General features: G+C 46.0%; 1 protein-coding gene and 1 long non-coding RNA gene across 2 annotated transcripts in view; both read left to right on the forward strand.

The window, feature by feature from the left end:
• grm8a (glutamate receptor, metabotropic 8a) overlaps positions 1-12500 on the forward strand; it is a 395792-nt gene that overhangs the window by 250868 nt on the left and 132424 nt on the right. The window contains exon 5 of the mRNA XM_063217108.1: positions 1902-2039. Coding sequence (XP_063073178.1) covers positions 1902-2039 — 138 coding nt within the window. The remainder of the gene's footprint in view (positions 1-1901; positions 2040-12500) is intronic.
• On the forward strand, positions 8429-9670 carry LOC134463807 (uncharacterized). The gene is made up of 2 exons (XR_010037803.1): positions 8429-9196; positions 9578-9670. It is a non-coding gene; the product is annotated as an uncharacterized LOC134463807 (long non-coding RNA).

Below are 12500 nucleotides of genomic sequence, written 5' to 3' on the forward strand. Positions count from 1 at the left end.
ACAATCCTTCAACACTCGGCCAGGTATGTTGTCTGGGCCAGCTGCTTTGCGTGGGTTGATGGTGGCCAGTGTCCTCTTCACACTGGCAGAGGACAGGTACAGGGGTTGATCATGGGGGGGAGGGGAGTTTTCTGTGGATGAGTGTCATTTTGTGCTTCAAAACGGGCAAAGAAACTGTTCAGGTCGTTTAGCAGAGAGGTGTTGTTGTCACAGCTTCGTGGTGCGGGCTTATAGTCCGTGATGGCCTGTATGCCCTGCCACAGGCTCTGTGCATCTCTGCTGTCTTTGAAGTGTGTTGTTATTTTGTCCGAGTATTCCTTTTTTGCTTTCCTGATGCCCTGGGACAGGTTTGCTCTTGCTGCTTTTAGGCCAGCTACGTCTCCTGCTCTGAAGGCTTTGTCTCTGGCCCTCAGCAGTCTATGAACGTCTCCTGTGAACCATGGCTTCTGGTTGGCTCTGGTGGTGATGCGTTTTATTTCTGTAACATCATCAATGCATTTTGTGATGTAGGAGGTCACAGTGTCTGTGTACTCCTCAATGTCAATGTGGTTGCTGTGGGTTGCAGCTGTTTTGAACATGTCCCAATCTGTGGTTTCAAAGCAGTCTTGTAGTCGTGACACGGATCCCTCTGGCCATTTTCTCACCTCCTTCAGAGCTGGTTTGGTGAGTTTTACCTTTTGTCTGTAGGCTGGCAGTAGCAGAATCGTTAGGTGGTCTGATAGGCCGATGTGGGGGATGGGCTTTGCCTTGTATGCTCCTTGTTTTGGGGTTATAAACAAAGTCCAGGGTGTGTTTTGTCCTCTTGTTGGAAAGTTAACATGTTGGTGAAATTTTGGAAGAACTGTTTTGAGATTTCCGTGGTTGAAATCTCCCATGACCACTGTGAAGGCATCTGGGTGTGCATCTTGTTGTTCACTGATTCCCCGATGCAGCTCGTTCAGTGCCTCGCTTCTGGCGCTGGTGGTATTGCTAGGAGCGAGGTAAACTGCGACCAGTAGAATGGCGGATATTTCTCTTGGTAGATAGAAGGGTCGGCACTTGATGATCATGAACTCCACTAGTGGAGAGCAGTGTCTCTGTACCACCGTAGCATTTTTGCACCAAGCATCATGTGTGTAAACACATATTCCTCCCCCTCGTTTTTTCTCTGAGTGTGTGTGTGTCCAATTAGCAAGCCTTTTGACAAAACACATTAGATAATTGTATCCTTAGGGGAAGGCACAGTTAAAGCCTATGTAAGGGATAATGTTCTCTGAGAGGCGGTCTTTCTTTTTCTTGTGGAATAATGCCCAACGGAGTGACGCCGCCAGATCCCCCCCTCCCCCTACAACACAAAATGGAAAAGGTCTCGGATCATTCCGGAGGGACTCACATTCCAAGGATGAAAGAAGCACAAATTCTTACTGCTGCCATTGATAGTCGTTGCAATATGCTTTCAACGTTTATTACACATAATAAATGGTTGACCTCGTATTGTTGGCGGAGTGTTCCATTCAATGTCGGTGGAATGTGCCCAGAAAAAAAGAGAATGTATATGTGTCTGCAGAAAATCAAAATGGGACAATGAAATGCCCTTCAAATAAAAAGTTGAAAAAATAAATATACATCTGAGCTTCCATTATTTTTTTTCAATGGAATGTCTTTTCCAGCTTTCCAAAGAACTGCATGATAAAGACAGTGTAATTGGCAATTGATCTTTTTATTTCCTCTGTCCTCTGTCTCCTCTCTCTTCTTTTTGCATTCGCAGTGTGAGTGGGAGGAATGGCGCGGAGTCATGGCCGATGCTTTATTTGTTCGCTCACACTATGCTCTCTGCTTTTCTTTTATTCCCACCACCCTCTCTCTCCATCCCTCTCTCCTCTTCTCATCTCTCCTCACCCACCACCGCCCCCATCCTCCAGCTTTCGATCGATACTTCAAGAGTCGCTCGCTGTCCAACAATAGGAGGAACGTCTGGTTCGCCGAGTTTTGGGAGGAGAACTTCAACTGCAAGCTGGGCATGCACGGCAAGCGACCGGGGAGCCCCAAGAAGTGCACAGGTACGCGCACAGTGTGCTGCGACGGAGGTGGAAGGGTGTGTGTGTGTGTGTGTTGGTGTGCGTGCGTGTTTATGAGGGAGAGATAAGTAGATAAAGGGAAAACAGGGATAAAGAAAGAGGTACAGTACATATGCAGCATAAAACAAGAGAGAGAGAGAGAGAGAGTGAGAGAGAGAGAGAGAGAGAGAGAGAGAGAGAGAGTGAGAGAGAGAGACTTTTTTGACTTTAAGATCCCTTTATTGAACCAATCATGGCCCACACATTCACCAAAACAACACCACCTCCCCCTTAACCCACCACCCTCATTAGCTGTCCACACCCCTTTATCCACACACCACGTCTTATCGAATAGTTCAAGGTTGTCAATAGCCTGGTAGTAGGCATGCTCCACAGTGATCAGAGAGAGAGAGAGAGAGATAGAGAGAGAGCGAGAGAGCGAGCAAGAAATGTTATTATGCCTACAGAATCGGAGAAGGAGACAGAGAAGAAGAGTTCAAGAGGTAACATGAAAAAAGAGCAAGCGGCGAATATGTGTGTGTGTGTGTGTGTGTGTGTGTGTGTGTGTGTGTGTGTGTGTGTGTGTGTGTGTGTGTGTGTGTGTGTGTGTGTGTGTGTGTGTGTGTGTGTGTGTGTGTGTATGTGTGTGTGTGAGTGAGAGACCGGGGAGGGGGGGGATAGAAGAATACATGAAAAGTAGAAAAGGGGAAAAAAGGATAAAGAAAGAGCTACAGTACATGAAACAAAACTGAGAGAGGGCAAGAAATGTAATGAGAACAGCAAGACAAAGAAACAAGCGACTAGAGAGTGTGTGATGGAGAGAGAGAGAGAGAGTCTGTGTGTGTGTGTGTGTGTGTGTGTGTGTGTGTGTGTGTGTGTGTGTGTGTGTGTGTGTGTGTGTGTGTGTGTGTGTGTGTGTGTGTGTGTGTGTGTGTGTGTGTGACAGAGAGACAGAGAGAGAGAGAGAGAGAGAGAGAGAGAGAGAGAGAGAGAGAGAGAGAGCGTGAGAGAGTATGGTAAATAGGTAGAGAGAGGTACTCTGGCTGATCAGTAGAGCTATGGCCTCGCCTATTCATAATTCACAGCGCACCACAGAGCTCTCACGCAACCGAGGACACAGCAGACCACAGAGGTGCAGATCCTCTACTCTTCCCTCCTCTGCCTTTGAATTCAGAGAAGAGAAACGGAAATAATAAAATAAATAACAAGACTGAAAGACAAAAAGGTCTGTGTGTGTGTGTGTGTGTGTGTGTGTGTGTGTGTGTGTGTGTGTGTGTGTGTGTGTGTGTGTGTGTGTGTGTGTGTGTGTGTGTGTGCGCGTGCTTGTGTATGTGTGTGTGTGTGTGTGTGGATAAATTAATAATTAATGTGTGTGTGTGTGTGTGTGCGTGCGGGTGTGTGTGTGTGTGTGTGTGTGTGTGTGTGTGTGCGCGTGTGTGTGTGTGTGTGCGTGCGTGCATGTCTTCTGTGGATTTGATTTTGTGTGTGTTCCTGCGCATTTGTGTGTGTGAGTGTGCGTTTTTAACTCTGACATCCATTTGCAGACACTGTGTGCAGCGTCCATGTCAGTGTGTTAGTGAAGCGGCTTTCTTGCATGAGTGGTCTTTGCCAACAGAGTATGTGGCTTCCTCTCCTCTCCTCTCCTCTCCTCTCCTCTCCTCTCCTCTCCTCTCTTCTCCTCTGCTCTGCTCTGCTCTCCTCTCCTCTCCTCTCCTCTGCTCTGCTCTTCTCTCTCTCCTGCCCTCCTCTCTCTCCTCTCCTCTCCTCTCCTCTCCTCTCCTCTCTTCTCCTCTCCTCTCTTCTCTTCTCTTCTCTTCTCTTCTCTTCTCTTCTCTTCTCTTCTTTTCTTTTCTTTTCTTTTCTTTTCTTTTCTCTTCTCTTCTCTTCTCTTCTCTTCTCTTCTCTTCTCTTCTCTTCTCTTCTCTTCTCTTCTCTTCTCTTCTTTTCTCTCCTCTCCTCTTCTCCTCTCAACTCCTCTCCTCTTCTCTCCTCTCCTCTCCTCTTCTCTCCTCTCCTCTCCTCTCCTCTCCGCTCCTCTCCTGGCACTGGTTCCCCCTCCGCGACATTTGGACTCTTTCCAGTGTCTGATTCCATCACACCTCGCACAGGCGCCCGCAACCACACTCCAGCTTCTCCTAAAGGTCCGCTGAAAAAAAGGAAGGGATTGGAGGAGAGAGGGTGGGGAAAAGAAAGAAAGCGGTGAACGGGGATAGAGAGAAGAGGGGACATCACCACATTGATAGAGAGAGAGAGAGAGAGAGAGAGAGAGAGAGAGAGAGAGAGAGAGAGAGAGAGAGAGAGAAAGGCAGACAGGTCTGATGTCACACTTGTTTTTCCCTAAAGGATAAAAATAGGAATGGAGGGATGGAAGGAGAGAGAAGAAGAGAAGGGACGAAGAGGAGAGAGAGAGAGAGAGAGAGAGAGAGAGAGAGAGAGAGAGGAGAAATGGAAAGAAAGGCCTGCAGCAAATTGGGGAAGAGATGGGTGGAGGAGGTTTGGAATAAGGTAAGGACCCTTGAGAAAAGAGTGGAGAAAAAAAAAATATAGAAATCTCATTGTCAGAGCCATCCCTTCTTTCTTTCACTAACTCGATGTATCTGAATCGACTCAATGTCTCTCTCTCTCTCTCTCTCTCTCTCTCTCTCTCTCTCTCTCTCTCTCTCTCTCTCTCTCTCTCTCTCTCTCTCTCTCTCTCTCTCTCTCTCTCTCTTGCTCTCTCTCTCATCTTGCCTCTCCATCTCTTTTCACCTCTCCATTCACCTCACTATCACCTCCTACTCTCTTGCTCTCCTCTATCCATCTCCTTTTCTCTCTCCACCCCTCTTCACCTCTTGTCTTCTTTCTGTATCCCCGGGGGTAGGAAATGTCTGAGCGGTGAGTAGGGGCACTTGCTACTCTGGCCCGGACCACTAAGGAGCCTCCTGGGCAGGAAATCACATTCCACAAACAGACAGACAGGCTGGCAGGCTGGCCGACAGACAGACATCTCAGACTAACACACAGAGAGACAGACATAGCAGACTGGCAGGCAAGGAAGGCAAGCAGGCAGATAGACATGTAGTAGGCCTACATATTGGACTGACTGACAGACAGACAGACAGAATAGACTTACTGGCAGGTAAACAAGCAGATAGACCCAGAATGCAGGCACAGACAGACAGACGGACAGAGAGACAGACAGACAGACAGACGTGCAGACACGCAGACAGGCATACAAAACAGGTTGTGAGTCAGGGAGCTAATTTGGGAAGTGGGCAGGGAGAGAGACAGACATGGACAGAAAGATAGACACATTTACACTGTATCTACATACAGACATACAGACATACAGATAGACAGGCAGATGTCAAAGAGGAAAAGGCAAACAGGAAGAACAACTAACATCCAGACAGACAGACAGACAGACAGAAAAAGCACTAGGCATGCCTTTAGTGCAGACTAGACAGACCGACAGACAGACCAACAGACAGACAAACAGACAGACAGACAGACAAATACACAGATGGACAGGCATACGAAAACATGAAAACAACAGGCAGACAGGCATAAAGTGCAAGGGAAGAAGGGGACTGTGACTCAGGCAGCTAATTTGGGAACTGGGCATCTGGGGTGAGAGAGAGAGAGAGAGAGAGAGAGAGAGAGAGAGAGAGAGAGAGAGAGAGAGAGAGAGAGAGAGAGGGGAGAGAGAGAGAGAGAGAGAGAGAGAGAGAGAGAGATTTAAAAATGCCTTTATTTTAACACCGCTTACTCATAGTACATTCTCACAATACATCCATTACAACCCCCTTATATCCTCATAACCAGCTCCCCACTCTCCCCAACCCGACACAACAAACCCCACACACACCAAATGCTTGAAAAAGTCCCTACATCATTGACCAACTGGTAGTACATGAACTCAACCTTGATACGACTTTTGACCAGTCCCAGAAAACTCTCCAAGGGGTCTACCGAGTCAAGATTCAGCATTTTCTTTTTGCGGGTCAGCCAAATAGCCAACTTTGCCACCCCTAGTAGGAAATTAACCAGACAAACCTCCCTCTTGAATTTGACACTGTATTTAGGGCCACTAATAAAAAGGGACTCTGAGAAACCCTCCCCAAACCCTCCCAAAGCCTCCCTGAACCAGTGAAAAAGACCCTCCAACCTTTTACAATGCAAAAACAAATGAGTTAAAGACTCTTCCTCCCCACAGAATGGACAACCCCTCCCCACTGCTGGGTCCAGGTATGCCACGTGTCTGTTTGTAGCGATCGCCCCATGAACAAGTCTCCACTGCAGATCAGCAGTACGCTTCTCAATGGGAGGCTTGTACAGGGACCTCCAGCAACCCCTAGAGGGGAACCCCGGCCCAAACACTTCTGACCACCTCCATGCCCCAACACGCTCCAGCACCCTCTGATGGCCCACCTTAACGCACAGCGAGTACAACTCCTTCTTACTGAGGCTTACAAAGTCTCTCTGCCCATGCATCTCCAAACACACAAGACCCACCCCCTGGTCTTGTGCAGACTCCATCAATGCCGCAGACACCTCCAACATAGGGAAGCTGTATGTGATCCTCCAGTCTGGACCCAGCCCGCAAGTCTGTAGCACCTGCCTCCAGGCACCCGGCAGCGCTCTCTGGACCTCTGCCAGGATCCCCTCTAGGACCCTCAGCGAATGCAGTCCAGTCATCCTCTGTAGCTGATTGGCCGTTTTCCACTCGCCCCCATCTCTCAAGTGAGCTAGAACTGTACATCCAGCAGCAGCAAAAGTGCTTCGGACACTGGCGGATGCGAAGAACCTGCTCCTCAACCAAGGGTTAAAGAACAAAGGCTCCCCCAAAACCCAGTCCTTCACAGCACAATTAGTCCTCTGCACCTTGAATGTCGACATCCACGCTTTCATCATTGTGCGGTAGACTGGAGGAAGCCCACCGCAGCACTCCTCATGCCCACTGAGCAGGAACAACTGCCGGTCATAGCCCATCGGTGTAGACTCCCTCAAGAGCGAGAGAGCAACTGGCCCCCACACCAAAGCCTTCTCGTAGAGCAGTCTCTGCGCCGCATGCAGCCTGAAACCACGCACACGGTTTTGAATGTCCACCAAGCCCTGCCCCCCCTCTCCTAGCGGCAGATACAACACTGGTGCTGGGACCCAGTGCTGGCCAGACCAGAAGAAATTGTTCATCCTGCGTTGGAGCTCCCTCACCAAACTCTCAGGTGGATCAAGGACACTGAACCTATGCCAGAGCATGGAGGCGGCCAGGTTATTCGTGACCAGAACCCTACCTCTGTAGGACAGCTCAGATAACAGCCAATTCCACCTAGACAACCTGGCAGACACCTTCCCCAGCAGCCCCTCCCAATTCCTCTCCTGAAATGTAGAGCCCCCCAAGAAAACCCCCAACACTCTGAGCCCCTCCCTCCCCCACTCCAGTCCCCCAGGAAGAGAAGGTGGGCCACTATCGGCCCACTTCCCCATTAAAAACCCTTCACTTTTGCCCCAGTTTACCATGGCTGACGATGCTTTCCCATATGCCTCTAATGCCCCACACACATAATCAACATCCCCCCGATGAGAAATAAACACAGTTACATCATCAGCGTATGCTGAAATGCTACACGTGGCCCCCTTAGGATCCCCAGGAACCACAAAACCCCTTAAGCCCTCCCTGAGCTTACTCAAGAGTGGTTCTATGGCCAGGGTATATAACTGGCCTGACAGTGGACACCCCTGCCGTATCCCACGTGTCAGTTCGATAGGCCTGCTTAACCGGTAACACTTTACTTTACGGATCGCTAATAAGGTGTTAATTTCATACTAATTTCTCAGTAATTTCAGTCTAATTTTATGGTAATAACTGCTTGTTATTAGTAATAACAGCAAAATAACTATATGGTTTCCAGTGCAATTACACTATAATTTCTCATTAATAACAGCAAAAATAACCATACAGTTTCCAGTGCAATTATGCTGTAGTTTCTAGTTAATAGTAGGCTAATGGAAACAGCTACTGTGTCATCATAGTAGTTAGGTGGTAGGTATGCCAGTAACTAAACGGTATCAGCCGAAGTAGTTTCATACTAATTAGGCTACATCAGGGCCGTAATGTGCAATATTTCCTCTTCCTATGTTATTGCATAGAAACGACCACCCAAGCATCCTTGTATTATTTCTGCTTAATTACCTTGTAAACAATTGAGTAGTTATATGGAAATAAGATAGAATCAGGGCCGTAAAATGCATTATCACCTATTCCACTCAATTTTATGGAAATTACATATTTTCATGGTCTTAAAATGTCTTATTTCTTATTTCCACTCAATTACTTAGTTATTATCATTTTTAATACAATATAGACTAGCCTACTATGAAGTGATTCAAGTACACAGACAAACACATTGTGTGCAAAACTTTATTTATTTTTCCAATCAGTTATGAGATTCATGTTCACTGATGTGAGGTTGTCAATCTGCCACCATCCAGAGGAAGTCCTGTGAACACAAACAAACAAACAGAGAAGTCAACTGCAAGACCGGTTTCACCACGTTTATTTTTTTTATGTTATCAATTCACCATCGCTAAATTTGCTTCTGAAATGCAGTACCATGTTAAATGCACGTTGTAAATCTTCCTCAGGCTGACATCGTTGCTGATTTACAAAGGCAAACTCTAGCTAGCACCTAGCTTCAGTCATTGAAAACATGGTGGGCAGAGCTAGCTAGAACTAGTGGTTTCCATGTACCTCTGTAGGCTATGCCATTTCAGCACAAACACGGCTGATAAGACGTGTTTGCAGTGTATACAGTTAAAATCCTTCAATGCTCAGAGACAAAATGAAAGCAGGTTAAAGCTAGAACTACATTAAAAGTTCGTTGTCGGGAAGCTTACCTTGCCTGGCTCTGCTGCACTGAAGTTGAACTAGCTCGCGGTGGCGGCGAGTCCTGTTGTTGCTAGGCAACGAAAGTTTGGTTACTGCAGAACAGAAGCGTCTCAATTAGTATACTTCTGTACTTCAAGCACACTCGTTCTAGTTGTACGCTGCCCGCTCTGCTTGCAGTATGGCTCAGAGACGCTGACGTTGTTTAATTGAGTACCCTGACACACAAGGGTGGAGTTTGAGACGCACCACACAGTGCTTTCGCACGCAGGCAGCAACCAGGGTAACTTTCAAGGTGAGCTAAAATGGTCTTGATGTTGATTTCATCCACCTTCAATCGTCGAATTACTTTAGCCTTATGCAAACATGTTTTATGAGTTAGTGTTAGGTTTATGTTTGTTCTGGAAATGAAACGGCATACAGAAGTACCTTTACAATGGAAACCACTAGCTAGCTCTGCCCACCATGTTTTCAATGACTGAAGCTAGGTGCTAGCTAGAGTTTGCCTTTGTAAATCAGCAACGATGTCAGCCTGAGGAAGATTTACAACGTGCATTTAACATGGTACTGCATTTCAGAAGCAAATTTAGCGATGGTGAATTGATAACATAAAAAAATAAACGTGGTGAAACCGGTCTTGCAGTTGACTTCTCTGTTTGTTTGTTTGTGTTCACAGGACTTCCTCTGGATGGTGGCAGATTGACAACCTCACATCAGTGAACATGAATCTCATAACTGATTGGAAAAATAAATAAAGTTTTGCACACAATGTGTTTGTCTGTGTACTTGAATCACTTCATAGTAGGCTAGTCTATATTGTATTAAAAATGATAATAACTAAGTAATTGAGTGGAAATAAGAAATAAGACATTTTAAGACCATGAAAATATGTAATTTCCATAAAATTGAGTGGAATAGGTGATAATGCATTTTACGGCCCTGATTCTATCTTATTTCCATATAACTACTCAATTGTTTACAAGGTAATTAAGCAGAAATAATACAAGGATGCTTGGGTGGTCGTTTCTATGCAATAACATAGGAAGAGGAAATATTGCACATTACGGCCCTGATGTAGCCTAATTAGTATGAAACTACTTCGGCTGATACCGTTTAGTTACTGGCATACCTACCACCTAACTACTATGATGACACAGTAGCTGTTTCCATTAGCCTACTATTAACTAGAAACTACAGCATAATTGCACTGGAAACTGTATGGTTATTTTTGCTGTTATTAATGAGAAATTATAGTGTAATTGCACTGGAAACCATATAGTTATTTTGCTGTTATTACTAATAACAAGCAGTTATTACCATAAAATTAGACTGAAATTACTGAGAAATTAGTATGAAATTAACACCTTATTAGCGATCCGTAAAGTAAAGTGTTACCGCTTAACCCCCCTCCCACCTTAAGTATGACAGACGCATCACTGTACAATAGTTTTAGCCACGCCAACATCCTTTCCCCAAACCCAAAAACCTTCAACACATTAAACAGATATTCATGATTCACCCTATCAAAAGCATTTTTCTGATCAATGGATAGAAGACCCACATCAATGTCTTTGAGTTGTGCACAGTCAATAACATCTCTCACAAGAAACAGATTGTCTGTTATTGTGCGCCCTGGCACACAATACGACTGATCCTCATGGACAAGGAGCGACAAAAATTGCTTAATTCTGTTTGCCAGGCACTTGGAAAAAATGTTGTAATCCAAACACAATAAAGAAACAGGCCTCCAGTTCTTCAGCAACCCCAAGTCCCCCTTTTTGGGTAGAAGCGACAGCACAGCACGCCTGGAGCTTGTTGGCAGCCGTCGCTCCCTGAAACATTCCTGCAGCATTTCAAAATAGTCCTGACCAATAGTCCCCCAGAAGTGCTGATAAAAGTCCGCTGACAGACCGTCAATTCCTGGCGCCCGCCCCTTCGCCATTTGCTGGACCGCCTCAGTCAACTCCAGAAAGGTCATTTCCCGGTCCAGGGCACCCCTGTCCTCTGGGCTTAGGACTGGGAGGCCCTGGCACAGCTGCTCAGCACACAGAGGGTCACATTCTGTTTTGCTGTACAGGCCCCCAAAGAAGTCTATTGCAATGTCTCTCATTTCCACGGGGTTGGTAGTTACGGTCCCATCTTGGCGCTTTAGGAAAACCATGTGCTTCTGCTGCACTGCCTTCCGCTCCAAGTTAAAAAAATACGAGGTTGGAGCGTCCATGTCCTTCACCGAAGAGAACCTGGCTCTCACCAGGGCCCCTTTTGCTCGTTCATGCAAAAATGAACTCAGTTCTTTCTTTTTTTCATTAATGTCCACAAGTGCATTCACATCCCCCCCCACCTCCATCCTACTAATCTCCTCCTCCAACCTTCTTATATTCCCCTTCAAAATGGCAGTAGCATTGAAAGTATACCTCTGGCAGAACAACCGTATTTGAGTTTTACCCATCTCCCACCATTGACAGACAGTCTCAAAATCACCCCTCCGAGCCCTCCAGATCTCCCAAAAAGAAACAAAATTTTCACAAAAAGTATTATCCTTTAAGAGCGTATTATTAAAATGCCAGTAATATTTTGGCCTTGGCGAAGTTGATAAACAGAAAACCACTGTAACCAAATGATGGTCCGAGAACCCACAAGGCATGATAAGGGAATTTACAATTTTGTTATTATGAGACCCCGACACATAAAACCTGTCTAATCTAGCACCCGCCACCCTTGAGTCCACTGCTTTAACCCATGTGTATTGTTTAGCCAAAGGATTTCTACTTCTCCATACATCAAACATATCCAACTCCTTCACAAATGTGTCTAATACCCGCCCCGATGCGGGGTGACTCTCCTCCCCGAGTCTATCCAGGGCCCCGTTTACTGTGGAATTCCAGTCCCCCCCCATAATCACGCATGCATCCAGGTTCTGTTGCTTTAAGAAATCCCCCAACCTCCTAAAGAGTGTAATTCGTTCAGCCCCAGTGTTATAGGCATAGACATTAACCAGTATGTAAGATTGCCCTTTTATCCCCACTCTTGCCATTAATACCCTCCCCTGCACCACCTCAACAGTAGATTCCAATGTGACATCTAAATGTTTCCCAAAAAGCACTGCAACCCCAGCACTTAAATTAGTCCCATGACTCAAAATGCACTCCCCCTCCCACCATCTCCTCCATTCAATTTCATTGTAACAGTCTGTATGTGTTTCCTGTAAAAACACCACATCCAATCCCTTTAACTTTACATACTCTGACACCAGAGCCCTTTTCCCCCTATCCCTCCCACCAGAGAGAGAGAGAAAGAGAGATCTGTGAATGGAAAGTGAAAGAAATCTGCCGATGAAGGAGAGGGGCAGAGAGAGAGAGAGAGAGAGAGAGAGAGAGAGATAGATAGATAGATAGATACAGATACAGATACAGAGAGGGAGACAGACAGATAGAGAGGGAGAAGTGGGAATGGAGATGAGAGAGAGTGGTGCGATAAAGTGATAAAGTGATGACATTATACCTTTTGTCATCACTTTGTTGTTTCCTTTTTTCTTTTAAAATTACAATTATTAGTAGTATGAGACTAAATGTCTTTATTTTATTTTATTTTTCCTCTGT

Source organism: Engraulis encrasicolus, chromosome 15 (assembly GCF_034702125.1).
Source record: "Engraulis encrasicolus isolate BLACKSEA-1 chromosome 15, IST_EnEncr_1.0, whole genome shotgun sequence".
NCBI lineage: Eukaryota > Metazoa > Chordata > Actinopteri > Clupeiformes > Engraulidae > Engraulis > Engraulis encrasicolus.